Genomic DNA, 26,065 nt, shown 5'->3' on the forward strand with positions numbered 1-26,065 from the left:
CCTCCTCTTTAACTCTTTAAAATCTTTCAATAAACAGTGATAATGGAACTGTGGTACAAATATATCGCAATAATACACTTGAGATTTGTGATATAACGTGTAATACTAGCACTGCTGTGCTATTTTATGGCTGAACTACGACCGCATCACAGCAGTGCCAATATTACACATTATAGCATGAAACACAAATGTATTAAAGCTTAATTATACAATTCTGGAACCAGTATGGACTCATTTTACATGCCTACACACGCCCAATAGAACTTTAGAACGTTTTGAACATGTTTAATCACTATAATTGTGTGTGATTAATGTTGTGTATGAGCTTCTCTCTGACCTTTCTCTCTCTTCATGTTGGGGTTGGTGATGAACCAGGAGCGAGACGAGGCGAAGACCGCCGCTACACAGAACTCCCCCCCACTCGACTTACTGGGAGAGATCTGAGGAGGAGGCTTGGCTTTACTGCAGGAGACAGAGAGTAACAGGAGTGAGGAACAGGAAACACAGGAGAACCAGAGACTGTGAGGGAGAAGAAGGGCTTCCATCAATTGGTTTTACGCACTTATGAAATTATAGAAAATAAACGTCAGATAATACAGGAAAACAACAAAATTACAACAAAATTTAAGTCAACCTGTGTTTTTACAGTCATATAGAGACGCTTTTATAGCTGCTGCCTTAAAGAGCATCCAGTGGAAGTACCTTTTCTCATACCAAGTTAAAGTCAATTCAGAATGTCTGTCATTTTTGGATAAACAGGCGTTTTTTGCAATATTTAGGTGTTTTTCTTTGCGGATGGAAAACCGACTAGAGTGAAAGAGAAAGAAAGAGAGAGAGTTATAAAGAGACAGAAACAAATAGAGACAAAGAAAAAAAGACACATAAAGAAAGAAACAGAAAGAGAAAGACAGAAAGTTTTAAGTTTTAAACAGAGAAACAGAGACCTGATCACACATTAATGACAGAGAGACAGAGAAAGAAAGAAACAGAGGCAGAGAGACAGAGAAAGAAAGAAACAGAGACAGAGAGACAGAGAAAGAAAGAAGCAGAGACAGAGAGACAGAGAAAGAAAGAAACAGAGACAGAGAGACAGAGAAAGAAAGAAACAGAGACAGAGAGACAGAGAAAGAAAGAAACAGAGACAGAGACACAGAGAAAGATGGAGAGAAAAAGAGACAGAGAGAGACACAGAGACATATATGAAGAGAGACAAAGAGAAAGAGAGACAGGCAGAGAGAGAGAGACAGAATTGAGAGAGAAACAGAGACATAAAGAGACAGAGAGAAAGAAAAACAGAAACAGAGAGAGAGAAAAAGAGACCGGATAAAGAGAGACAGAGACAAAGAGAAAAAGAAAGAAACAGAAAGAGACAGAGAGAAAAAGAAAGAGAAGACAAGAGAAAGAAGACAGAGACAGAGACCGAGAGAAAGAAAGAGAGAGAAAGAGAGAGAGAGAGAGAGAGAGAGAGAGAGAGGGAAAGAAAGAGAGAGAGAAAGAGAGAAAGACAGAGAGAGAGAGAGAGAGAGAGAGAGAGAGAGTTGTTTGTTGGTACAGTGTTGGTTCTACAGTCTGCTGGAGGAAACTGAGTTTCAGGGTTTAATAACAGAGGAAAGTTAAAGCCACATCACTGAGAGAAAAGACGCATCAGCTCGGGACACATAAATCAGGACAATGTCCCGCAGCACAAACGACTTCTTACACAGGATTTTAGATCAGCTAAGAACATTTCCCATCAACACAAACAAAAAACTGATTCTCTGAACACAATGAGCATCACAGTAACACACACCACCACGCCTGTAATAAAATACAGTGTCTTCAACAGTTGAGGACACTTATAAAAAAAAAAAAACGGCTGATTTTTTTTTTTTTTTTTTTAGTATTTATTTTCTTTATTTAGTTGAGTAGTTGTTTCTTCTCATAATCTGGATTCGAACATTACTCAAATATTCACTATTCACTGTATACCTGTAACTCTACCTCTTCACTACTTTACTTTAACTGATGCTCTCAAACACTTTATTAAGAGACAAGAAATTCAGGTAATTAACTCTTGATGAGTTCAGCACAGCTGTTAACTGAAAGCCTGAATTCCAGGAGACTCTACATCATAAAACTGACTGAGAAAATCCAGCAGAGATGTTCAAAACTGATCATCTAAACAAGAGGAGATTTTAAAGAATCTAAAATATGATAAAACATATTCTTTTTCGCTTACTAAATAATTATTTTGTTTACTACTTAAAGTTTTCCTGCATAGTTTGGATGGTTTTAGTATTAATCTACAATCTACAATTCTGAATCAGTTTCTCTGATTTTACTATTTATAGGTTTATGTTTGAGTAAAATGAACATTGTTGTTTTATTCTATAAACTACAGACAACATTTCTCCCAAATTCCAAATAAAAATATTCTCATTTAGAGCATTTATTTACAGAAAATGAGAAATGACAGAAATAACAAAAAGATGCAGAGCTTTCAGACCTCAAATAATGCAAAGAAAACAAGTTCATATTCATAAAGTTTTAAGAGTTCAGAAATAATCAATATTTGGTGGAATAATCCTGGTTGGTTTTTAATCACAGTTTTTAATCATGCATCTTGGCATCATGTTCTCCTCCACCAGTCTTACACACTGCTTTTGGATAACTTTATGCTGCTTTACTCCTGGTGCAAAAATTAATTCAAGCAGTTCAGTTTGGTGGTTTGATGGTTTGTGATCATCCATCTTCCTCTTGATTATATTCCAGAGGTTTCCTCATCATTTTTAAGCTGTATATATATACTTTTGATCATTGCGGGTGTATTCCATTCATTTTAAATGGTGCACACCTGAGCTTTGAGAGCTATGTCTGCCCTTTTTTAGTAATACAGTAAAACAGAGACTTTCAGCAAAACCGTGGAATAGTGGAATTGTGCAGAAAGATGTGGCATTAATAAGAAAATGAGTAGAAAAGTGTCTAAAATAAATTAATCATACTCTTGTTTAATGCTTTTTCTGTGTTAAATTCTAAACAATCTGCCAACATTGTTGTACACAGACGACTAAACACATTTATTAAAAGCTGTAAGAAAACAGACTATTTACATCAGGGGTCAAAGCCAATAAATAGTGAATAATTTATTATAAATGCAGATTATATTTGTGTTCCTCGGCCCTAAAAGCTGGTCATACGCATGCTGACAAACTGAAGTCAGTGTTTATGTCGTGTAATTGCTGTCATTTGCTTATAAAATCTGGTCTAAATGGAAGATGTGCAGCTGCCTCTGCAGCTCTCGCTCTGGATTAGCCATTTAAAAGAATTTATTGTGGGCTATTGAATTATTCTGCAAGCCAGAAACGGTTTGATGAAACCCAACACAGAAAATGGTTGAGCTGGGTAACATGGGCGGCCATATGGAACTCATCCAGGAACAGTAGCAGAGGAGTATCAGTGTCCGGACCTGCACTGTAATACCTGCATGTAGGACCCTATAAACCCTGAGAAAATAAAAAATAATAATAGAGCACTTAAAAATGATGAGTTTCTTTAATTTTACCAAATTAAAAATCTCTGGAATATAATCAAGAGGAAGATGGATGATCACAAACCATCAAACCACCAAACTGAACTGCTTGAATTTTTGCACCAGGAGTAAAGCAGCATAAAGTTATCCAAAAGCAGTGTGTAAGACTGGTGGAGGAGAACATGATGCCAAGATGCATGAAAAAAAACTGTGATTAAAAACCAACCAGGGTTATTCCACCAAATATTGATTATTTCTGAACTCTTAAAACTTTATGAATATGCATTCAAAAGCTAATACAAAAAAAACTCATTTCAGCTCCCCATTCACAGAGGGGTGAGCCATTTCATATTGTATGCAGTAATAAAATGTAATTTAAATTTTTTTGCAGTAGTGTATTCTTGAAATATTTTTTGTATCATTATTGCAAAAATACCTTGACATATCATGATATTTTAGGTCCATACCACCCACCCCTATTACTAATGCATAAGTCCTTATAGGCTTTTTTAAATATAGAATTCAATTAATGAGTAAATATATTAAAAAAAAAATATTCAATTAAAAAAACAGTTTTTATAAGCAGATATCAAACATATAATGTTCAATATTTGTGCAATAAATCAATAAATTGCTAAAACACATTAACAACTAAAAGATGGATGGATGGATGGATGGATGGATGGATGGATGGAAGGATGGATGGTATAGACCAGGGGTGTCCAAACTTTTTTTGTTGGGGGCCAGAAGGAGAAATATATTTGAAGTCACGGCCCACAGACTCTGTAATAAAACAAATAATGAAATATACCACTTTAAATAATACATTTTTCTGATTAATTTCATTTACACACTATCTTTATCTTTGACAGTGTTGTGTAAACTAAGATTTTTCAAATTGATGTTTAATTTCATGATGTCTCTTAATATTAAACTCCTTAATTACGGCAACTTTTAGACTCTTTGGCCCATTTTTCTGCGCTATAACTGCGCACTCTCTCCGCTTTTAGACTCTTTGGCCCGTTTTTCTGCGCTATAACTGCGCACTCTCTCCGCTTTTAGACTCTTTGGCCCGTTTCTGACACCTAGCGTTCAAACTTTGAATCTCACATTATAAAAACCTGCTTAACAGCGGGACAACTTTCATTCTATTTCTAAAATACCTCGCGGGCCGCTCCAAAAAAGGAAACGGGCCGCAAATGGCCCGCGGGCCGTAGTTTGGACACCCCTGATATAGACAGACACTTTACTGATCCCATTAGATAGATAGATGGATAGATGGTGGGTAGATGGGTAGACAGACAGACACTTCATTGATCTGGTAGGTAGGTAGATAGATAGATACCATGATAGCGACACACTATGATATTACTTTTCAGTTGTTTTTCAATGTATTTTAGCAATTTATTGATTTATTAGACAGATATTGAACATTATATATTTGATATATGCTCATAAACAGTGATTTCCCTGCTGACATGCTCAGGCTCTGTAAAGAGTGAGAGTGAGAGATCAGGGTGCACGGGGTGATACGGGTAATCCATCACCCAGCACTTCACTACAGGGGGAAATATTCAGCTGCGAAAGAGACGTAATGAAAATCTATGAAATATTTCCAAAAATATCTCATTTAAAGGGTAAATGGGGATGGATTGTCCAGTAGTTGAACTCGTGTGTCTCCGGCCCCGCGTGACTCTCTAATAGGTGCTGAGTGACCTGTTGCTGCGCTGAACTCTCACTCTTTCACTTCCCTTAAAGCTGTCAGCAAGTCGTAAATTACTCTCAGGATGAGGAGTGATGCTGACGTCTCTGTTCCACCAACACCGAGCGAGGGATGGAGCTCTGCTGGAGGAGAAGAGCCAATAAAAGAGCTACTGGCAGCCATTTATTAGTGTTGGAGAGAGGGGGAACTGAATAACTAAAAATGTGAGGTGTAGTGTGTATGAGTGTGTGTGTGTGTGTGTGTCTGATGAGGAGATAGCAGCGTGTCAGGATATTGCCTTGGCCCGGGTGGATGTGTGGCTGTCTGTCTCTCTGTCTGTCTCTCTGTCTGTCATGAAGAACAGAGTTTCCAGAGTGAATTTAACACACAGAGGAGTTTAAAACCGTCAGTACGTCCAGTTCACCGCTTCCTCTCTCTCTCTACACCTGATCTCAGGAACAGAGTCCCCTGATTTCCCACAATGCAGTGAAAATGCAGACAGACTTGTGATAATGAACAAAATAAAAAAGAATGCATTCATAGTAGGGGTGTAACGGTACAGAAAATTCATGGTTCGGTACGTTCTCTGTACGTTTTCAGTATGTTTTCACTATGTTTTAGGTATGTTTTCAGTACGCTTTCGGTACTCTTTTGGTACGTTTTAGCTATTTTTTCAGTATTTTTTCAGTATGTTTTCGGTACGTTTTAGGTATGTTTTCGGTATGTTTCCAGTACATTTTCGGTATGTTTTCAGTATGTTTTCAGTATGTTTTCGGTATGTTTTCGGTATGTTTTCAGTACGTTTTAGGTATGTTTTCGGTATGTTTCCAGTACATTTTCAGTATGTTTTCGGTATGTTTTCAGTACGTTTTAGGTATGTTTTCGGTATGTTTCCAGTACATTTTCAGTATGTTTTCGGTATGTTTTCAGTACGTTTTAGGTATGTTTTAGGTACGTTTTCAGTACATTTTCAGTACGTTTTAGGTATGTTTTCGGTATGTTTCCAGTACATTTTCGGTATGTTTTCAGTATGTTTTCAGTATGTTTTCGGTATGTTTTCAGTACGTTTTAGGTATGTTTTCGGTATGTTTCCAGTACATTTTCAGTATGTTTTCGGTATGTTTTCAGTACGTTTTAGGTATGTTTTCGGTATGTTTCCAGTACATTTTCAGTATGTTTTCGGTATGTTTTCAGTACGTTTTAGGTATGTTTTCGGTATGTTTCCAGTACATTTTCAGTATGTTTTCGGTATGTTTTCAGTACGTTTTAGGTATGTTTTAGGTACGTTTTCAGTACATTTTCAGTACGTTTTAGGTATGTTTTCGGTATGTTTCCAGTACATTTTCTGTATGTTTTCAGTAAATTTTCGGTATGTTTTCAGTATGTTTTTGATACATTTTTCGGTATGTTTTCAGTACATTTTCGGTATGTTTTCAGTACGTTTTCAGTACGTTTTCGGTACGTTTTCGGTACGTTTTCGGTACGTTTTCGGTACGTTTTCTGTATGTTTTCAGTACGTTTTTGGTACGTTTTCAGTACGTTTTCAGTACGTTTTCCGTATGTTTTCAATACGTTTTCGGTACGTTTTCTGTATGTTTTCAGTACATTTTTGGTACGATTTCAGTATGTTTTTGGTACTGAAAAGGTTGAATGATTGATTGATTGCTATTTCAGACAATATTTTTTTTTAACAGCTGACCAAGTGTTCCCTGCTGCACTTATCCTGAGCTGTGATTCATGGGTAATCTACTGTATCAGTAATGATGAAGGCACTGTTGGAGCTGTGGTAATATGCCTGAAAAGCAAAGAAAAAGGCGTCAATCGATTAAAACAATAAATCAGATTAAGGTGTTTAACGAGTCGGTAGCTGATCTCCACTATTAAAATCCAGCGTTAATCCTCCAGGCCTTCCTTCACACGGTCGTCTGGTTCCAATGAGCAGCCTGAGCGGCTCAGCCTGACTCCTGCTCGACTACATTCATCCATTTCTATAAAATCACAGGCTGGCTCAGACCGCCGGCCGCCCAGAGTTCAGGGGAACGCGGAGGAAACCAGATCCCCCGACTCTCTGCTGCTTTTCTGCTACGAGCCTCTAATAATAAATCTGGGAATAACATTATTCTTTAGGACATGTTTTAAGGTATAAATGGCAACCTTTGAATGTCAAACCGCTGTTGAAGAGAATGAGAGCGCTGCGCGGCACGGCGCGGCACGGCACTCCAGTTGAAGGGTAGGTTTGGCTGGAGTGCGCGAGAGCAGCAGGGGAAGTGAGAGCTGTCTTGCCGTTGGGGTTTTTGAGGAGAGCTCTTTGAAGAGGGTTTGGTTGCGAGCGGTTGCCAGCGGAGCCAGATCACAGCCTGCTCCGCAATATTCTGGTTCTTTAAGTAAAACAACCACTGGCATTGATACGTCTGTATTTTAAATCACTCTTTTCCTCTCGCTCTCGCTTGAAGTGGCTTGAAAGTGTTGGGGTTTCAGCTCCCGTCTCAGAAAAACACCAGCGGCAGCCAATCGCCATTCAATATTCACCATTCTGCAGACCATATGTATGAGCGGAAATACAGTACAGGCCAAAAGTTTGGACACACCTTCTCTTTTTCAGTGTGTTTTCTTTATTTTCATGACTGATATTTACATTGTAGATTCTCACTGAAGCATCAAAACTATGAATGAACACATGTGGAGTTTTATGTACTTAATAAAAAATGAGCTGAACCTCCACAGTCACCGGACCTGAACCCAATCCAGATGGTTTGGGGTGAGCTGGAACACAGAGTGAAGAAGATAAAGGAGCAACAAGTGCTAATAAACACCTCTGGGAACTCCTTCCTTCCTTCAAGACTGTTGGAAAACTTTTCATTTCAGGTGGCCACCTCTTTTAGAGAAGCTCATTGAGAGAATGATGCCAAGAGTGTGTAAAGCAGTAATCAGAGCAAAGGGGGCTATTTTGAAGAAACTAGAATATAAAACATGTTTTTTTTTAGTTATTTCACCTTTTTTTGTTAAGTACATAAAACTCCACGTGTTCATTCATAGTTTTGATGTTTTAGTGAGAATCTACAAAGTAAATAGTCATGAAAAATAAAAAGAAAACGCACTGAACAAAAAACGAAGAGAAGGTGTGTCCAAACTTTTGGCCTGTACTGTATATAATTTAGAATAATTATTGGAACTGAGGGAACCCAACGAAAAATTTAACCAGATAACAATAAAATGCGAAACATAAACATACTTAGCGTGGTGCTTAGAAAAAAAAAAAGAAACAAAGATGGATGTTACTGAACAGAAGCCAAATGTGTCTTTTCTTCTTTCTGTCTGTCTTTCTTTCTTTCTTTCTTTTTCTTTCTTGGCATTTTCTCTCTCTCCTCCCGCCGTTTCTGACCGAGAGAGTTTTTTCTCTGCTGTTGTAATTCACTGAAAAGACTGCTTGCATATCATTTCCATTTTTAATTTAACACATTTAACAAATATATTCTTGATTGTATTTCAGAGGTTTTCAATTTGGTAAAATCAAAGAAACTCATCATTTTTAAAAGTGCTCTCTTATTTTTTCAGAGTATATTCAGAGCTGTACTTCAAAATGACTTGAAATAAACTCTTTTTACATTGACTTTTATTGAACGTTTAAAGGTTAATTTCTTTCTCCTGTAAAGTTGCTGTTTTGGAGCGATGGTATTGACTGGTATAGTACTTTATATATCACTATAAAACCTAGAATTGTAATTTTTAAACTACAGAGTATTCTTTTATAGTAAGTGGAGCTGACAAAATTGATAATGTAAAAACAAGGAGGTGGGATTAATTTCATGGCAGATTAGTGTTTAACACAGTTTCCTGTAAAAAAAAAAAAAAACAGAAAGATGGACGTAACTAAGCAGAATCCAAATGTGTCGTTTCTTCCTTCTTTCTTTCCGTCTTTCTTTCTTTTCCTTTCTTGCCATTTTCTCTCTCTCCTCCCGCCGTTTCTGACTGAGAGAGTTTTTTCTCTGCTGTTGTAATTCACTGAAAAGACTCCTTGCATGTCATTTCCACTTTTAATTTAACAAATGAGGACTCTTGACTCGAGCTAATAGCTTTTCCTCAAGGGCATAATTTAATCTGTAATGTCCACCATCAAAGTCCCCGTGCATTACGGCCCGGGAGCAGGCGCGGCGCCATCCAGGGGCAGAAGCAGCCTCCATTTATTTTCAGGAGCTGCAGTAAACAAATACAGTGCGACGCTCCCTCGCTCTCTCGCTCCGACACCGAGCTGCAGAAAGCTGAAGCAGGGTCACGCTGGTCGTGAGTCACGTTCGTGACGCCGGTCGTGGCCATATGGTTGTTGTATATCAGGGAAGACAGATTAGAAAGTGATTGAAAATGTTCAGCATCATGAGGACACATCCTTTCATCATCATATCGCCATATTCTTCAAGGTGACATTTGTAATTTTAGCCCTGCAAGCTACCATCAAACACTGAGAAAGGAACAGCAGCTTGCCATCAGCTGCCGGAGCCCTGAGAGAGTACAGTTGTTCTTGCTCTCTCTCTGGGTGGGTACAGTATATCAGTAGATGGCGCTCTCTCTTTCCCCTCATCACTCCTAGAGTGATGTGGATCAGCACAAGGCTGCATCTGTGAGCTGATGTATCAGAACCGAGTCGATGCGCTTTTCTCCGAGCGTTAGCGCTGTGATGCTACTCGGCAATGCTACAGCATCAGCAGCAGTTCAAAAAGAGGCGGGGTCTGAATTCAGATGCGTCAGAGGAGGCGTGTGCTAGTCTTCTTAACCCTCCTGGTGTTGGAGCATCACTAGTGATAGGGGGAGGAGTCCTAATGAGTGATTTGGGTAATTGGCCATGTAAATTGGTGTGAAAATGGGATAAAAATGTGATTAAAATAAAAAAAATAGTGCTTTTAGCTGATGCTTCCAGCAGGCTAACAATGCTAGCTATACAGGCATAGCATTGCCCATGTAAAAATTAAATCACTATTTTAACCCTGTTAAAATGAAGTCATGATAAGTCAACAGACATGCAAAAAAATTGCATAATTAATTGTTTGGCTAAGACTGCGGCTTAGTATAATTAAAATCATGATTTATGCTGGTACCCCCCTGTATTTTGTTTGTTTTTTTACATTTATAAGTAAAACCATTAATGTGTTATCAGGCTTTGTTAAAATTGTTTATTATGGGAGGAAGCTTGGGGCCAAACTTGATATGTGATAAGTTTTAGTGTTAAAAAATCTAAAACATAAATAAAATAAAATAAAAAATTAAATTTATATTCAATGGAAGCTGTAAATAAACCAAATTACCAATACCATTGACTGATAAATTACAAACGATGAGAAGAAGTTAATATGATGGTTTTTAGAGTCTATCGTCACTGTCCAATGAAAAACAAGTATCTCCACTGTCCCTTACACTGCCTGTCTTGGTGAACGGACCAATAGAAATACAGTTCTGGAAAAAATGGAGAGCGCACTTCAGTTTCTGAATCAGTTTTTCTGATTTTGCTATTTATAGGTTTATGTTTGAGTAAAATGAACATTGTTGTTTTATTCTATAAACTACAGACAACATTTCTCCCAAATTACAAATAAAAATATTCTCATTTAGAGCATTTATTTACAGAAAATGAGAAATGACTGAAATAACAAAAAGATGCAGAACTTTCAGACCTCAAATAATGCAAAGAAAACAAGTTCATATTCATAAAGTTTTAAGAGTTCAGAAATAATCAATATTTGGTGGAATAATCCTGGTTGGTTTTTAATCACAGTTTTTTTCATGCATCTTGGCATCATGTTCTCCTCCACCAGTCTTACACACTGCTTTTGGATAACTTTATGCTGCTTTACTCCTGGTGCAAAAATTCAAGCAGTTCAGTTTGGTGGTTTGATGGTTTGTGATCATCAATCTTCCTCTTGATTATATTCCATAGAAACTCATCATTTTTAAGTGATCTCTTTATTTTTTTCCAGAGCTGTACTTCAAAATGAGCTGAAATAAACTCTTTTACACTGAAAATTGAAAGTTCAGAAGGTTAATTTCATTCTGCTGTAAAGTTGCTGTTTTGGAGCAATGGTATTGACTGGTATAGTACTTTATATATTACTATAAAACCTAGATATGTAATTTTTAAACTACAGAGTATTTCTTTATAGTAAGTGGAGCTGACAAAATTGATAATGAGTTTAGAAACAAGGGGGTGATATTAATTTCATGGCAGATTAGTGTTTAACACAGTTTCTGTGACTCTCAGTGTATATCAGAGATAAACTGTTGGAAATCATGTGATATTCACATCCAAAAGACTTCACATGACCAATATAATGTTATTGAATTATTGAAGAGATGAATACATTCTGGAGAAGCTTATTGTGGCCTCATATATAGATATAGCAATGCACTGCTTTTAAAAATAGAAAAAGAAATGTGCGTTTTGTGAACTCTGAACAACTGTTAATACCAAAGACTCCAATTCCCTGACATTGGTGATCACATGACACTACTGTGTTCTCGCTCTCCCTGTTACTGATTGTTTGCACCTTGTCTGTATTGTATAAATACCCATCAGTTACTGTATCTCTGCCCCTAAGTATTAAAGTACTGATTACTAATTGTGTCATATCATATTGTATCGTGTGCAATAATATCGCCAACATTTTTGAATATGGTGAACAGAACCTTGAAATATGGTGACATATCACCCACCACTAATTATCACATCAGGTACTACTTTTTTTTTTACTTTTTACATTTATTTTACTTTAATCCTGGATATATGGAGATATTTGGATTGCATTATTATCAGTATCATGACATTCTGGATACTATATTTTGACTTCTGTTACAAATCTAATAAAATTCATGTATTTTTTTTTATATATATCAGTTAGGGGTGTGCCATATCATATCATATTGTATGCAATGATAAAATATAATATTTATTTTGTTGTAGTAGTGTATTCTTGAAATATTATCAAATCGCCAAGAGTATCGTTAATATAAAAATACTATGAAATACCGTGATATTATTTTAGGTCCATATCGCCCAGCCCTATTATTAAGCTTAGTATATATAGTATATATTTCTTTGAGTATTTGCGTACAGTATTGTACACAATTGGGACACAGCCCTACTTTTCTACTTTTCCCTTATCTGTGTGTATATAGGAGTAATCCAATTTTTTTTTATTCACTATAAATACCACGTAATATGCAATAACATAATGTTATTTTTGGTCCATATCGCCCACCCCTAGTATTAAGCTTAATAAATAGTATATATTTATATATATATATATATATCTTTGAGTATTTGAGTACAATATAGTACATAAGTGGGACACAGCCCTACTTTTCCCTTATCTCTGTATATGTACGAGTAATCCAAATATATATTGTTTATTTATTCACTGTAAATATCATGTAATATGAAATATCATGATATTATTTTTGGGCCATATCATCCACCCCTAGTATTAAGCTTAGTATATATAGTATATATATCTTTGAGCATTTGAGTACAGTATACTACACAATTGGGATACAGCCCTACTTTTCTACTTTTCCATTATCTCTGTTTATATATAGGAATAATCCACTTTTTTATTTACTGTGAATAAAATATAAATATAAGTGTAATATGCAATATCATGATATTATTTTAGGGCCATATCATTCACCAATAGTTTTAAGCTAAGTAAATACTATATATATCTTTGAGTATTTGAGTACAGTACAGTTCACAATTGGGATACAGCCCTATGTTTCTACTTTTCCCTTATATATGTGTATACATAGAAGTAATCCACTTTTTTATTTACTGTGAATAAAATACCAATATAAATGTAATATGCAATATCATGATACTAATTTAGGGCCATATCGCCCACCCCAATCCCTGATCACTGATCAATTTCCTATTTCCTAATGTTGTAAAATCATCACACTAATCAAAAGCAGAAACAGATGGAGGACTGTTCCTCCAGTATCACACAGAGAGGGCTCTGTTTACTTTAACTGCAAAAAACACAAACCCTTCTTCACATCATCAGGCCATAAATTTACACTTCAACACAAATACGAACACAGCGACGGAGCGCCTGAATAAACAACTGTTGTCTTTCAGTTTGAACAGGACAGATGGAGACGTGGCCTGAAGTAAACCGCAGCAAAAGCAAAGCTGTGCGACGCCTCGGGACCCACTCCTCGCACGGAGACGCTCGCACCATGATCACATGACCAAACTCACACCACAGCTGAACGCGTACACAACCAGAAATGACTTTGACCAAATACTGCTAGTTCAACATGTTTATATACAATACATTAAAGGAGAACTCTGGTGTAAAATTGACTTTTATTGTGGTAAAACATGATAAAAAGTACTAACCTTTGTTAAATAGCTCACCTCAGTTCTCCTGCAGCTTTCTGACATCCAGAAATGTTGTGCTTTTTGCCCAGAACTCTTTACAAAATAATTTACCCTGATAAATCACTTTTTCCACCATTATCCAGCTCAAAGTTGCTCCACACCTCCTTGCTAGAGAGCCCTGACATTTAAAACGAGGCATTATTAACTTAAATGTCATTATCAGTACAGTAATGGAGGCGCTCAGAGCTGAAGCTAGCTTAATAGGATGTAAACAGTGGTGTTTAATAAGCTTCTTGTGCACTTTTTAAGTTATTAATGCCTCGTTTTAAATGTCAGTGCTCTTCGGATTCTAGTAAGGAGGTGTGGAGCTACTTTGAGCTGGATAACGGTGTAAAAAGTGATTTATCGGGAAGTGCTGGGCAAAAACCACAAAATTTCTGGATCTCTGAACGCTGTGGGAGAACGGAAGTGCGCTATTCATCAAAGATAAGAACTTTTTTATTATGTTCTACTACAATAAAAGTACATTTTACACCAGAGTTCTCAGTAATTCATGTCAATCGCACTGATTCAGTGATTACCTGATTATAAATACTGTATAAACAGGTAAATCATTTCTACTGTTTTAATCAGTAACATTTGGCGTTTTGTGTTTGACAGTTACAGTTAAAATTGGCTTCTCAAAATTCATTATATGGTATTTTTTGCATTGTAAAGCGCACTTAAAATACTTTAAGTTAAATAATTTTCCCAAAAACAATATGAGCTCCTTATAATCCGGTGCTCATTATGTATGAATTCTACCAGTCAGGTATTAAGGAGCAGTAAAGCATCAGTTTCAGTTTAGTTCTCCAGCACCAATACTCAAGATTGCAGCAGTATTAGCATTAGCTGCTAAACACGCTAAGTGCTAGTTTGCTCTTTTGCCATTCAGAGGTGGGTATTATTTGACTGTAGCCTGCTTTTAATCCCCAGCTAGCACTGCTGGAGCAGTATAAGCATTAACTACTAACCGTGCTAAGCACTAGTTAGTTCTTTCAGAACTGTCAGAGTTCTGTCAGAGGTAAGGATATCGGCCTGTAGCCTGCTGCTAACCCCGAATAGCACTGTTGGAGCAGCATTAGCATTACCTATTAACTGAGCTAAGTGCTAGTTATTGCATTGGCCATTCAGACACGAGTATTATCGACCTGTAGCCTGCTCCTAACCCCAGGTAGCACAGCTGGAGCAGCATTAGCATCACCCGGTAACTGAGGTAAACGCTAGTTTGCACTTTTGCCATTCAGACACGAGTATTATCGACCTGTAACCCACTGCTAACTCAGGCTAGCACCACTGGAGCAGCATTAGCATTACCCGCTAACCATGCTAAGTGGTGGTTAGCACTATCGCTGGCGTTTATCGTGTTAAAACAAGTTATGTGAGATGAACCGCTAGCTAAAATCGCCCTGGCTTACCCGAACACTAAGGATTCCTCAGTGTAGCACTGTTGGTCGGCATTAGTGCAGATCTGCAAATCTAAGCTTTCAGTAAATAAATGGAAGAGCTTTACTCACCCAAATAAACAGTTTTAAAAAGAGAAATCTGTGCAGATTAACATCCAGCACTTGTTTAACTTTAAAAATGTGCATTTTACTTTTTACAAATAAAGTTGCTTTGTGATAACTTTTGTTGTAAAAAATGCAATATAGATAAAACTGATTTTAATTAAATTGCATATAATCTGGTGCGCATTCTGAATGAAAAGAGACCAGAAAATAGACATTCATTGCCAGCTCGCCTTAGAGTGCGAAAAATACAGTAACTCAAATTAAAACACAAAACAGGCTAAGCATCAAGGAATGTGCCGCTGCAATCAATCAATACACAGCCTCTACCACACAATATTAAATGAAACACAAAATGAGAAATATAAAATTAAAAAGCATATCCAAAGAGTCCTGCCACAGCCTGCTGGAACATACCGGAGCTAAATAATAATAATAATAACACTCGGAGATGAATGAATGAGAAATGAAATGAATGCAGTCGCCTGCTGAAGCTAAATACGAAGCAAAGCATGCTGGGAGTGAACTGGAAAAACTCACCATGGAGTTTTAATGGAAAAACATCCTGCCCCAAAGAGGTAGGGTCTTCATGACGGGAGAGATACACACAGATACAATGAAAATCTGTTATTATCCAACTGAGCAAACAGATCATACACAGCATTTTTAATATCAACCTCATGATTCTGATGTTTATATACTAATTTTACAACCGGGAATAAAGAAAAGTTCAACTTTTATAGAGTTTAACTGCAGTTTTTTCTGACATTTCCTTTTCTAACAGGATGAAATCAAAATATCTCATCATTTAATCAAAATGGAATATAATCAAGAGGAAGAACTGCTTGAATTTTTACACCAGGAGTAAAGCAGCATAAAGTTATCCAAAAGCAGTGTGTAAGACTGGTGGAGGAGAACATGATGCCAAGATGCATGAAAAAAAAAACTGTGATTAAAAACCAACCAGGATTATTCCACCAAATATTGATTTCTGAACTCTTAAAACTTTATGAATATGAACTTGTTTTCTTTTTTTTTTTTTTTGCATTATTTAAGGTCTGAAAGCATCTTTTTCAGCCATTTCTCATTTTCTGCAAATAAATTCTCTAAATTACAATATTTTTATTTGGAATTTGGAAGAACATCATCTCTGTGCAATAAAACATAACCGTAAATACATAGCTGTGGTTCACACACACACACACACACACACACACACACACACACACACACACACACACACACACACACACACACAATGTAGGTTAAGCAGGTGGTGTGTTCGGCCTCCATCCTGCAAACAGAGATTGTTCATACAGGTGTAAATGCATCTGCCCAGAGTAATACACACACACACACACAGTACACAATAGCCTATGCAGAGGAGACCAACATGCTTTTGCAGCTGTGATGCTGAGGGTCTTGTACCGGTGGGCGATATGGCCCTAAAATAATATCACGATATTTCATGGTATTTTCACAACGATATTCTTTTTGACAATATGAATTAAAAATATATATTTTAAGAATACACTACTGTAACAAAAAGAAATAAAATTTTTATTATTGCATACGATATGATATGATTTGGCACACCCCTAATAACTGAGATATTACAAAATACAAGAATTTTATCAGATTTACAGTAACAGAAGTCAATGATCCAGAATATCATGATACTAATAATAATAATGCTACACTCCAAATATCTCCATATATCCAGGATTAAAGTAAAATAAATGATACTGGACAGATATAATCTGTATCTAGTAGATATATAATGGGAAATGAGAACAGTGTGATTTTTTCTTTTGTTAAAAACAGTAAAAAAGTAGAACCCTGATGTGATAAATAGGGGTGGGTGAAAGTCTGAATTAGGGGGTCGTATGCAATAATATCACCAACATTTTTGAATATGGTGATGATTGATATTATATCCTGAAATATGGTGCCATATCACCCACCCCTAATTATCACATCAGGGTTCTACTTTTTTACTGTTTTTAGCAAAAAATAAAAAATAAAATCACACTGTAAACACAGAATAAAGCTTAATAAACAGTAAATTTAAATAAAGCATATTAAAACCATAAACCTAATATTCTGCACTTTAGTATCATGGTAAATGTTTTGTCGATTTTTTATTAAACATTATTTATTTAGATTGCTACATTATTGTTTCCAAAACAATCAAAAGTTTACTGATTTTTTGTTACTATTAAATGTTTTAAACTGTTATAATTAAACTTTAACATTTATTTTGCAATATGATATTCATGAAATGAAGTATATTTACAAAAATGTAATAATATAATGACATTATTTTAAGGCCACATCTGAATGTTTCAAACTGTTTTACTGAATAAAACTTTAACATGTATTTTGCATGTATAGTAGCATATTGTTTTTCAGTATATTGTCACGTCCTGGTCTTGTCTCATGTCTGTGTGTTATTCCCACGTGACCTGTGCCCCTCTGTGTCTCCTGTCAGTAGTTTTCCACCACGTGTGTCTCATTTGTAGCTCCGCCCCTTCCCCGCTGTTTCCAATTCTAGTGTGTTTCCTGTTTGTTAAATAGATCCCCTGTGCCACTTTGTCTCCGTCGGTCTTTGCACCTTCCCCTGTTGTTTTGTCTCTCTGTGTTTCTCCGCGTTTATTCCTAGTTTGTTTTCCCGTGCTCCTGATTCCTTGCTCTGTGTTTTTCTCTGTTTTTGCCATATATATATATATATATAGTCTATTTCCTTGTTTATTTCTTAGTGTTTTGCTTCTTGTTGTTTCCCTTGTAAATATATATCCCTGCCCTGTTTAGTTTTGTTTATTTTCTTGGTTATTCTTGGTAGTTTCTAGTTTCTTTATGTTCTTAGCTCTGTTCGTTTCTTTGTTTAATTACTCCCTGTTTGTTTATATCCTTAGTACTTCTGGTTTGTTTAGTTTGTGTTCACTAGTTCCTCTCGTTTGTTTTGGTTTACTTTATTATTCAGTATCTAGTTATTTCTTTGTTATTTATATCCTTTATTTATTTAATAAATTATTTATTTTTTGGTTCCTACCTGCACTTGCGTCCGTCTCCTCGTCTCCCTGCCTGGGTCAACCCCATTCCTGACATATATTGTGTTTTGTCATATCACCAAAGAATATGAAAAAAAAAAAAAAACTTAAATAATATTAATGCTTGCAGTTTATATGCATGCAATAAATAATCTGCCCTTTTTTGTAACAATACATTATGTAACAATGTTACATTATTTATTCTGTTACATTATTATTAATGTATACAAAATCTGAGCTTTGATATGTTGTTACTGTTGTAACAACAAAAGTTTTAAATATTTTCTGTTCTGTTACAAAATGTTTTATTTAAACTAATAAAAAACATATTTTTTTTTGTTTTGTTGCAGTGGTATTATTTTTTTATGAATAATATTGTAATATATTATTTTAATGTTTTTTTTTTTTCATTTTGACAAGAATATCATAATTATACAATTATTGTGTTATTAGTTTAGGGCCATGCCTCATACCTCTTATCTACAGCTGGTAATTTTCATACTTTGTATAGTTTTTGTATTTATATAGTCATGTATATATTCTTCATTCAGCATTTTTTATTTTTGACTTATATCTTATAAGGTAAAGTTAATATTTCAAATCTATAAAAATAAATTAATAAATAAAAAATTGTCCTTGGGTTCTAAACTTTATTAAAGATTTGTGTATCATTTGATCCTTGCCTCTAAAAACTAGCTCTGGATATTTTGAAGAAAACAATGAAGCACTGTTGTAAGTCGCTCTGCTAAATACTACTAAATAAAATATAAGTAATAAGTAAAATGAAGGCGTAATAAAGACAGCGGACACATTTCTGTCATTCGTAAATGAGGAAATGGTCAGTGCCAAGTCAAGATAAGTCAAAAACTAAAGATCCTGCCTGAAGGTTTGTTGAACAGAAGACAGTATAAGAGCCTCATCCTAATCATACTTTGGCAAGTGTTAAAACACATCAGCATATCAGCTAAAATTCACATTTGACACGCTCACAATGAAGGAAAGCGGTGATCTCATACTTAATTAGTGCAGTTTGACATTTTATAAGCACTTCAGCACCTGTAGAAAAATCTTTCAGATTGTGTATCCAGAAATATAAGCGGCTGCAACTTAAAAAACACGTATTATTATAATTATTCTGTAAAAACAACATCCTACTAACAGCTGTTCTAACTACCTAACTACCCAATACATCTCCTATAAATCACGCGCCAATGATCCCACACCCCTCAACGGTATCTCTTTGTTGTGCATTGCATGCCATCCAGCTTCCTGCGTCACTTGTTTCGTTAGCGTATTTCCCATTCAAACTTTCCATTTAAATAAAAATAAACAATTGGAATAAGTCATAATTACGATGAGCCAGTATGTAAATGCACACTGCAGTCATTGATACGGTTGACCAGTCTTAAAGGCTGTGTTCATATTACACGGGGGGTGGGGGGGACGCGCCGCACGCCATCGCGGGCGCCTGGCAGGTATGATTTGTCATTTATATCTGAATAATGGCCGAGGAGGCAAAAGAAACAACATAAAGGAGAAGGTAGTGCATCAGGTTTGCATACCAGCCGAACTCTACATATCAAGAGAACACAGAACAAGTTCCACATCAAACTCCGGCCCCAGACGACAAATGCAAACTCGTTCGTGCTCAGCTGTAAAACTGACGCGGTTTGCATGAAATGAGCAGGAAGCTTCATTTTCATCGTTTTTAATCTTCTGTCCTCCGAGAAAAAGCTCGAAATCTATCGCCGAAAAAACAACAACACGCCCCGACGAAACACGAACATTCAAATATCGCCCGGCTGCAGGAAAACCTGCTAAAATACCATAAACAAACCAGATCAGCAAAGACGACAAATAAACAAAATAAAAATAACATGTTAAATACGGGTTACATTTGTATTTCTACTCGCATTCAGACAGACAGGTTCTCTTACTAATGAGACGTGAAGAAACAGAGGTTAGGAGGTTAAAACAGTTCAAGAAATGCTTGAGTTCAAACCGTGTTCAAACTGTACAGCAGGTCCTGCAGTCTCTCAGATTCAGAGACAGTGATGTGAATTTAATTAATTTAAATGCAGAAATAACCAAATAAAGTGATTTATGTACAGTGTATATATTATAGTATGATTATTATATCCATATAACATCACAATAACGATAATACCACTACTACTACTAATAATAATAAAAATAATAATAATAATAATAATAATAATAATACAGTAACTTTCTATCAATGTCATCTCTATCAGACTCTATAACCACATTCATAACATATTATATTATGTTATAATGCATTTATTAGGCATTAATACAAAAATGGTCATAAATATTAATATCTAAAAATGCATAACCCATTATAGCCATGTCTATTACGCGTTATGAACTGTAATCATATACATTACATTATACGTTTAATATATAACATGTATATTAAAATGTGCAAATCTTTAATAATCAATTCCCAAAATGAAAGTCTTTCACTTTACCTGGAGTGCACACAGACCGGTTCTAATGCATTATAAAAGTGACTAAAACTAATATTATATTTAAGACAAGCGTATAATTTATGAGCAGTTAAAATATATTTGGAGTATTACATACAGGGTGTGTTTATGAGTTGGAAGCTTTTGAGTCATAATGCAAAACTTATATATTTATATATACAAAATTTGACAGGCCTGCTTATCTGTGTGTATGTATATATATATATATATATTAAGTAACTTTGAAGCACTGTTGTAAGTCGCTCTGGATAAGGGCGTCTGCTAAATACCGTAAATGTAAATGTAAATATATAGACCGTATATAGACTGTATATATATATATATGTAGACTGTAAATAGACTGTATATATATATATATATATATATATATATATATATATACAGATAAGCAGGCCTGTCAAATTTTGTGAGCTTTCATCCATTGTAACGTCCACAAAACACAAAACAATTAACTATGTCAAATATATATAGACCGGTGTGTGAAATATATGTGGCATATTCCGCCAAATCTGTGCCATTTCTGTTTCCAGGTAAGGACATAAAATTGTATTACTAAGCATAGTGTATTGTACTTAATTGACATAATTTCAAAAGTAATGTATGTAATTAAAAACATAAATACAAACTACTTATAACACTGAAAAAATAGCATTTGTTCTTGCCCCTACTCTCTAACTATAAACTTTACCATGAAACAGATTTACAATTAAATTAAACTCCTTCAGAGATGTAATTTTATTGCATTGCTGTGACTCCAAATCACATCTATGCTTTAAAATATATATTTTTTCCACAATAAATCCATAATATTCAAGTTAAAACACACATTTTAGTTGTGTCCCTGTGTTGTGGTTTCACTCAGTCCTGTTACCATAACCCTGATAATCTGAAACATCTGGAACCTTCTACAACAGGAAGTCACACCTACAACAGGAAGTGACATCAGCTGGTTCTGGTGATCATGGGAAGATCAGAATTAAGTTCCTCATTAGTTTTTTTTTTCTGTATATTTGATCTTATTGTAACGATGACTGAGGAGCTCAATCTCAACACTCAGTCCTGTTACCTAAATTAATTCTTACATCTTATTAGTTTATTTTTGATGCATATTTCTGGGACAATTTGTATTACTAGTTACCAGTAAAAGTAACTATTGCGTTACTTTTGTGTTACATTCAGTCAGAGTAATTAGTTAACTTACTCGTTAATGAAAAAAGTAACCCCGTTAGTAATTTCAACGCTGTTATTCCCATCACTGCCTGTTTTTGAACCATTTTAGTAAGGGGAAATAAATTGAATAAAATCTAAATTTGAAATATTTTTAGGCTATATTGCCCAGCTTTACTCTGAACTAACAAGTAAATTAACAAATACATGTTCAGACATACTGGAGGTTGTATAGATAGATAAGCCTTCAGAGAAGCAAACTATAAAAATTTAGTAAAGAATTGAATAAAATTCTACGGTGTAGAATCTCACCCTGTGCGTTTGGTGATGGTGCCCAGGGTCATGGGCTGCTTGATCTGAGCCAGCGGCAGAACCACGGTCAGGCTGGGCAGAGGAGAGAGACGCGGATTCCCCATGTTGTTGTTGGTGAAATTATTGTACGACTCTTGATTGGTCAGTTTAGCTGAGGATAGAAAGAAAGAGAGGAAAGAGGAAAACGTTAAAATATTATTTAATCCAGTTTACAATAATACTAACTTCTATTTTTTATGAACATCTTTTTTTTTTTTTTTTTTTTACAAAACTTGTTTTACAAATGTTTTAACACAAGGGAAACTGTGGGGGAAAAAAGAAAGCAGACAAAAAACAGCAGACAATAAATTGAACACAGACAATATACAAATCCAAGATAAAATTATTACTAAAGAACAATCGGATAAGAAAATATGAATCAAATAACTCAATCCTGGATAGATTCATACAATTTCTCCCAGTTACTGATTGTAAAAATATAGCTTTGTTAATTTTAGCTGTTAAATATTCTATTCTGACTATATTTTTTAAAACTAGAGAAGCAGATATTCATAACTAAAAGCTAAAAGCTAAAATTTAAAGGTTTTTTTGGGGGGGGAGGGGGCTATAAAACCTGCTAAGTAACATCTTTCTTTTTATTAAAAGGTACCTGGAGATCTGAATCATCAAATAGATGATTTAGAAGATAGAAATGTGGCGTGAATGTGATTTAAAAGACACTTAAAAAACTGAAATTCTCAAGTTAAGCGACTAGAGCTTCACTAAGCCAGTGTAGCTATGTTCTGAAATGTTTTGGGTGTTGTTGGAGGGCATTTAAACTTAAATAAAGGTAAGTTTTGAGTTCACGCAATCCCTGTGTCTGTATCTATGTGCCACCTGACTGCCGGGTCACAGTGGCCACGCCCCTTTCCCCAGAGTCATCGTCACAAAACAGATATTTTATCTTTTTAATCAAAAATATTTGAAAAAGCTCCTAATTTCTGAAGTGTTCATCCGTCTTACCCTGGTTACCGGCGCCTTCCACAGACTGATCCGCGCATATTTTCTAAACATTCCTCCGATGACTGAGCTCATACCAAAAAACATATAGCAAAAAGCATATATTTAGCTAGAAATAAATCCTAGAGTGTCTAAAAACCCTCGTTCTAAAGTATAATCCAGTGTCTGTCAGTGTGTGAGTAACTCCGCGGCTGTGTAGATTTCAATGCATGGATTTGTTAAACAACGTTTTGAGTCATTGACTTACTCAATTAGAGTCGACTCAACCCAAAGAGTCTGAACACCAAATATTTATGATTGTTTTTTTTTTTTTTACAGATAAACCTACTATTGAACCATTCCTTTGTCATCTGTAGCTTTGACAATCTGATTTTTAGTAGGGCGGAAAAAAAAGATTATAAATTATAATCATTAAAATCCAATTTTTTGTGAAAAAATCGACGATTATTTTTTTAGGCCATAATCGCCCAGCTCTATTTGCTACATTTGGACACCCCAAAGATATTAACTTGTATTGACAGTGTAAAAAATTACAACTAACTGCATCAAAGTGGTCTTTGTGACGAAGCACATGTAAAGCCTCCACCTCCGTCCAGCACAGGCCTGATTAAACCTAACCAGCTCAAGATGCTGCGCTAGAGAGCCCTGCGCTAATCAAGCATAATCACCGGCCATGCTTAAATTACCCACAATCCTCACAAAGCCCTTTACAAAGACTTACGTAAAGCATAGGACAGACGCTAAACATGTTAAAAACACACTAAAAACACGCTAAACGTAATTTCCCCTCTTTAAAAAGGTTCCTTTATGGAGTAGAACGGACTCAAACGATTCTGTTAAAGTGAGAATCTGAAAAATAAAAACATGTTAGAGTTCAGATCGTGTCTGAAGCGCGGAGGCGGACGTGACTGATGCTCATATGGAGCTGATCGGACATGGTGGTCCATCAGTGGTGGAGTTAGGAAGTCAGGCAGCTTCAGAAAAGCTCCTCAACACTCCTCTGCTGCTGCTGCACCCCCACAAGATCTCATACAGTGGCATAAAAATAAGTATTTGCACCCTAAAAGATTACTTTTATTTTTGCATTTTTGTCTTTAGACCTATCTGGACGGGATTAGTTTCTCAGGGGGGCATCTGTGGAAACATATATTTCACACTTCTCACACTCAGTGATAAAACTCCTGCATCCGGACTGCAATTGAAAAAACAGGAGGACAAGTGAGTTTTTAGGCTTTTTTCTCGATCACATGACTTTAGTACAGCGTTCAGTAGCTCCTCCATTTCCACTCGCTGTCGTTTTTTTTTTTTTTTTAACGTGGATCTCCATGAAAACCATGGCATGCCCAAAGTGTAATTACGGTGGGCGGCAGTGGACAAATATCTATTTTAATAAACACAAGGAGACGAAATAAGACGTCCTCTGAAAAAAAAAGTACAGGCTGATTTATCTACTGTTTTTCGCTGAACTCCGGTAATTTTATTCCTGTCCGGAATGACCATGTATGTGTTTTTCTCAGACGTCCTATAGCAGCCTATATACAAATATATTTATTTGTTTGTACGCTTATACTCATTTTCTATTAAATATTCATCAGAGGCCGATTATACCTGTCCAATATTGTTTTTTTTTTTTGGATAAACAAAGTGCCATATTGTGCTGTTATTCTGTAACAGCACTTTTATTCGAATTAATTTGTTAATTTTCCTAATATTTTTTTGTAAATATACTGATTAAAGAATGTTTGAATCATATTTTATTCACGCATTTTTCCTGTTTTTTTTTATTTTCATTTTTATTGTTATTCTCTTACATGTTTTTCAATTTGTATTTTCTAATTTGTAAAGCAGTTTGAATGAATGTTGGGTATGAAAAGTGCTATATAAATAAACTTGCCTTTCCTACTAGGCTGATATTATGTTTGCTCTTCTAATGCAGCCTAATGTAAAACATTTCTTTAAAGCATCATTGCTATAAATAACTACAAATAACTTTAAAATTTACATTCTTCTTTATAACTGAGAGTGAAAAATCTTTTCTCCAATAAATAAAACACACTGGGCGGTACCACTTTAAAATAAGGCTCTTTTATAAATGGTTCATAAATAGTTTACAAAGAAGTTTATTACATGTTATTCATTAGGTTATAAACCATTAATAAGCAACTACAACACATACATACATAACACTGTGTACCAAAACGTGATTCATCATTCATTAATGCTGTTAAACCTCATATCTTACTACCAGATGCTTATTTTATGATCTTATTTTGTCTTTTGCATCAGTCATTATAAGCATGATTGATGTTAATAACTTTTTAGATTTATTTAACTAAAACTAAAAACATAGTAAACGACTAAACGACTAAATGACTAAATGAATTTCTATATTATTTTTGTTTAGATATGTTAAAAGAATATATTTTCACTGTTTTTTTTATTTATTAATATTTTTAAAGTATTTACAACTTAATTTATAATGACTAATAGACTTCTTTAAAAACTATAAAGTATTTTTCCATAAACTCCTTTTAAAATAACCTTATTTTAAAGTGGTACCTCACTCTATACATCTATATATCTATATATATATATATATATATATATATATATATATATATAAATATATATATACTTATTAATTTACCTTAAATAAAGCCTTTATCCAACTTTAAATACCCCATTACTGAGCACAATCCCCAAAATAACACAGCTGTACACAATAAATACATGCGACTCGCTCTCAATCATCCAGGTTCAAGTAGCGTTTTTCTTACACCATTATTTTTTCTATTCTTAAAATTCGCTTTTTACTTTTCTAGATCGATTCTAACCGTAACCCTACAGAACCTCTCCCTGTACTCAGACCAGGAGCCATCGAGAGGAGGAAAGAGAAAATCCTAAA

At 35.2% G+C, this 26,065-nt stretch overlaps 1 protein-coding gene across 4 annotated transcripts in view; it reads right to left on the reverse strand.

The window, feature by feature from the left end:
• The window catches only part of bcas3 (BCAS3 microtubule associated cell migration factor), a 502,994-nt gene that overhangs the window by 336,344 nt on the left and 140,585 nt on the right, over positions 1 to 26,065 (reverse strand). For 3 of the 4 annotated variants that reach the window (XM_022675301.2, XM_022675293.2, XM_049467194.1), the window contains exons 16-17: positions 22,162 to 22,312; positions 338 to 462 (exon numbers count right to left, since the gene is read on the reverse strand). In XM_022675301.2, coding sequence (XP_022531022.1) covers positions 338 to 462; positions 22,162 to 22,312 — 276 coding nt within the window. Of the gene's footprint in view, positions 1 to 337; positions 463 to 15,662; positions 15,708 to 22,161; positions 22,313 to 26,065 lie in introns of all 4 variants that reach the window. The other variant, XM_022675283.2, reaches the window with a different exon arrangement.

Source organism: Astyanax mexicanus, chromosome 18 (genome assembly GCF_023375975.1).
Source record: "Astyanax mexicanus isolate ESR-SI-001 chromosome 18, AstMex3_surface, whole genome shotgun sequence".
NCBI lineage: Eukaryota > Metazoa > Chordata > Actinopteri > Characiformes > Acestrorhamphidae > Astyanax > Astyanax mexicanus.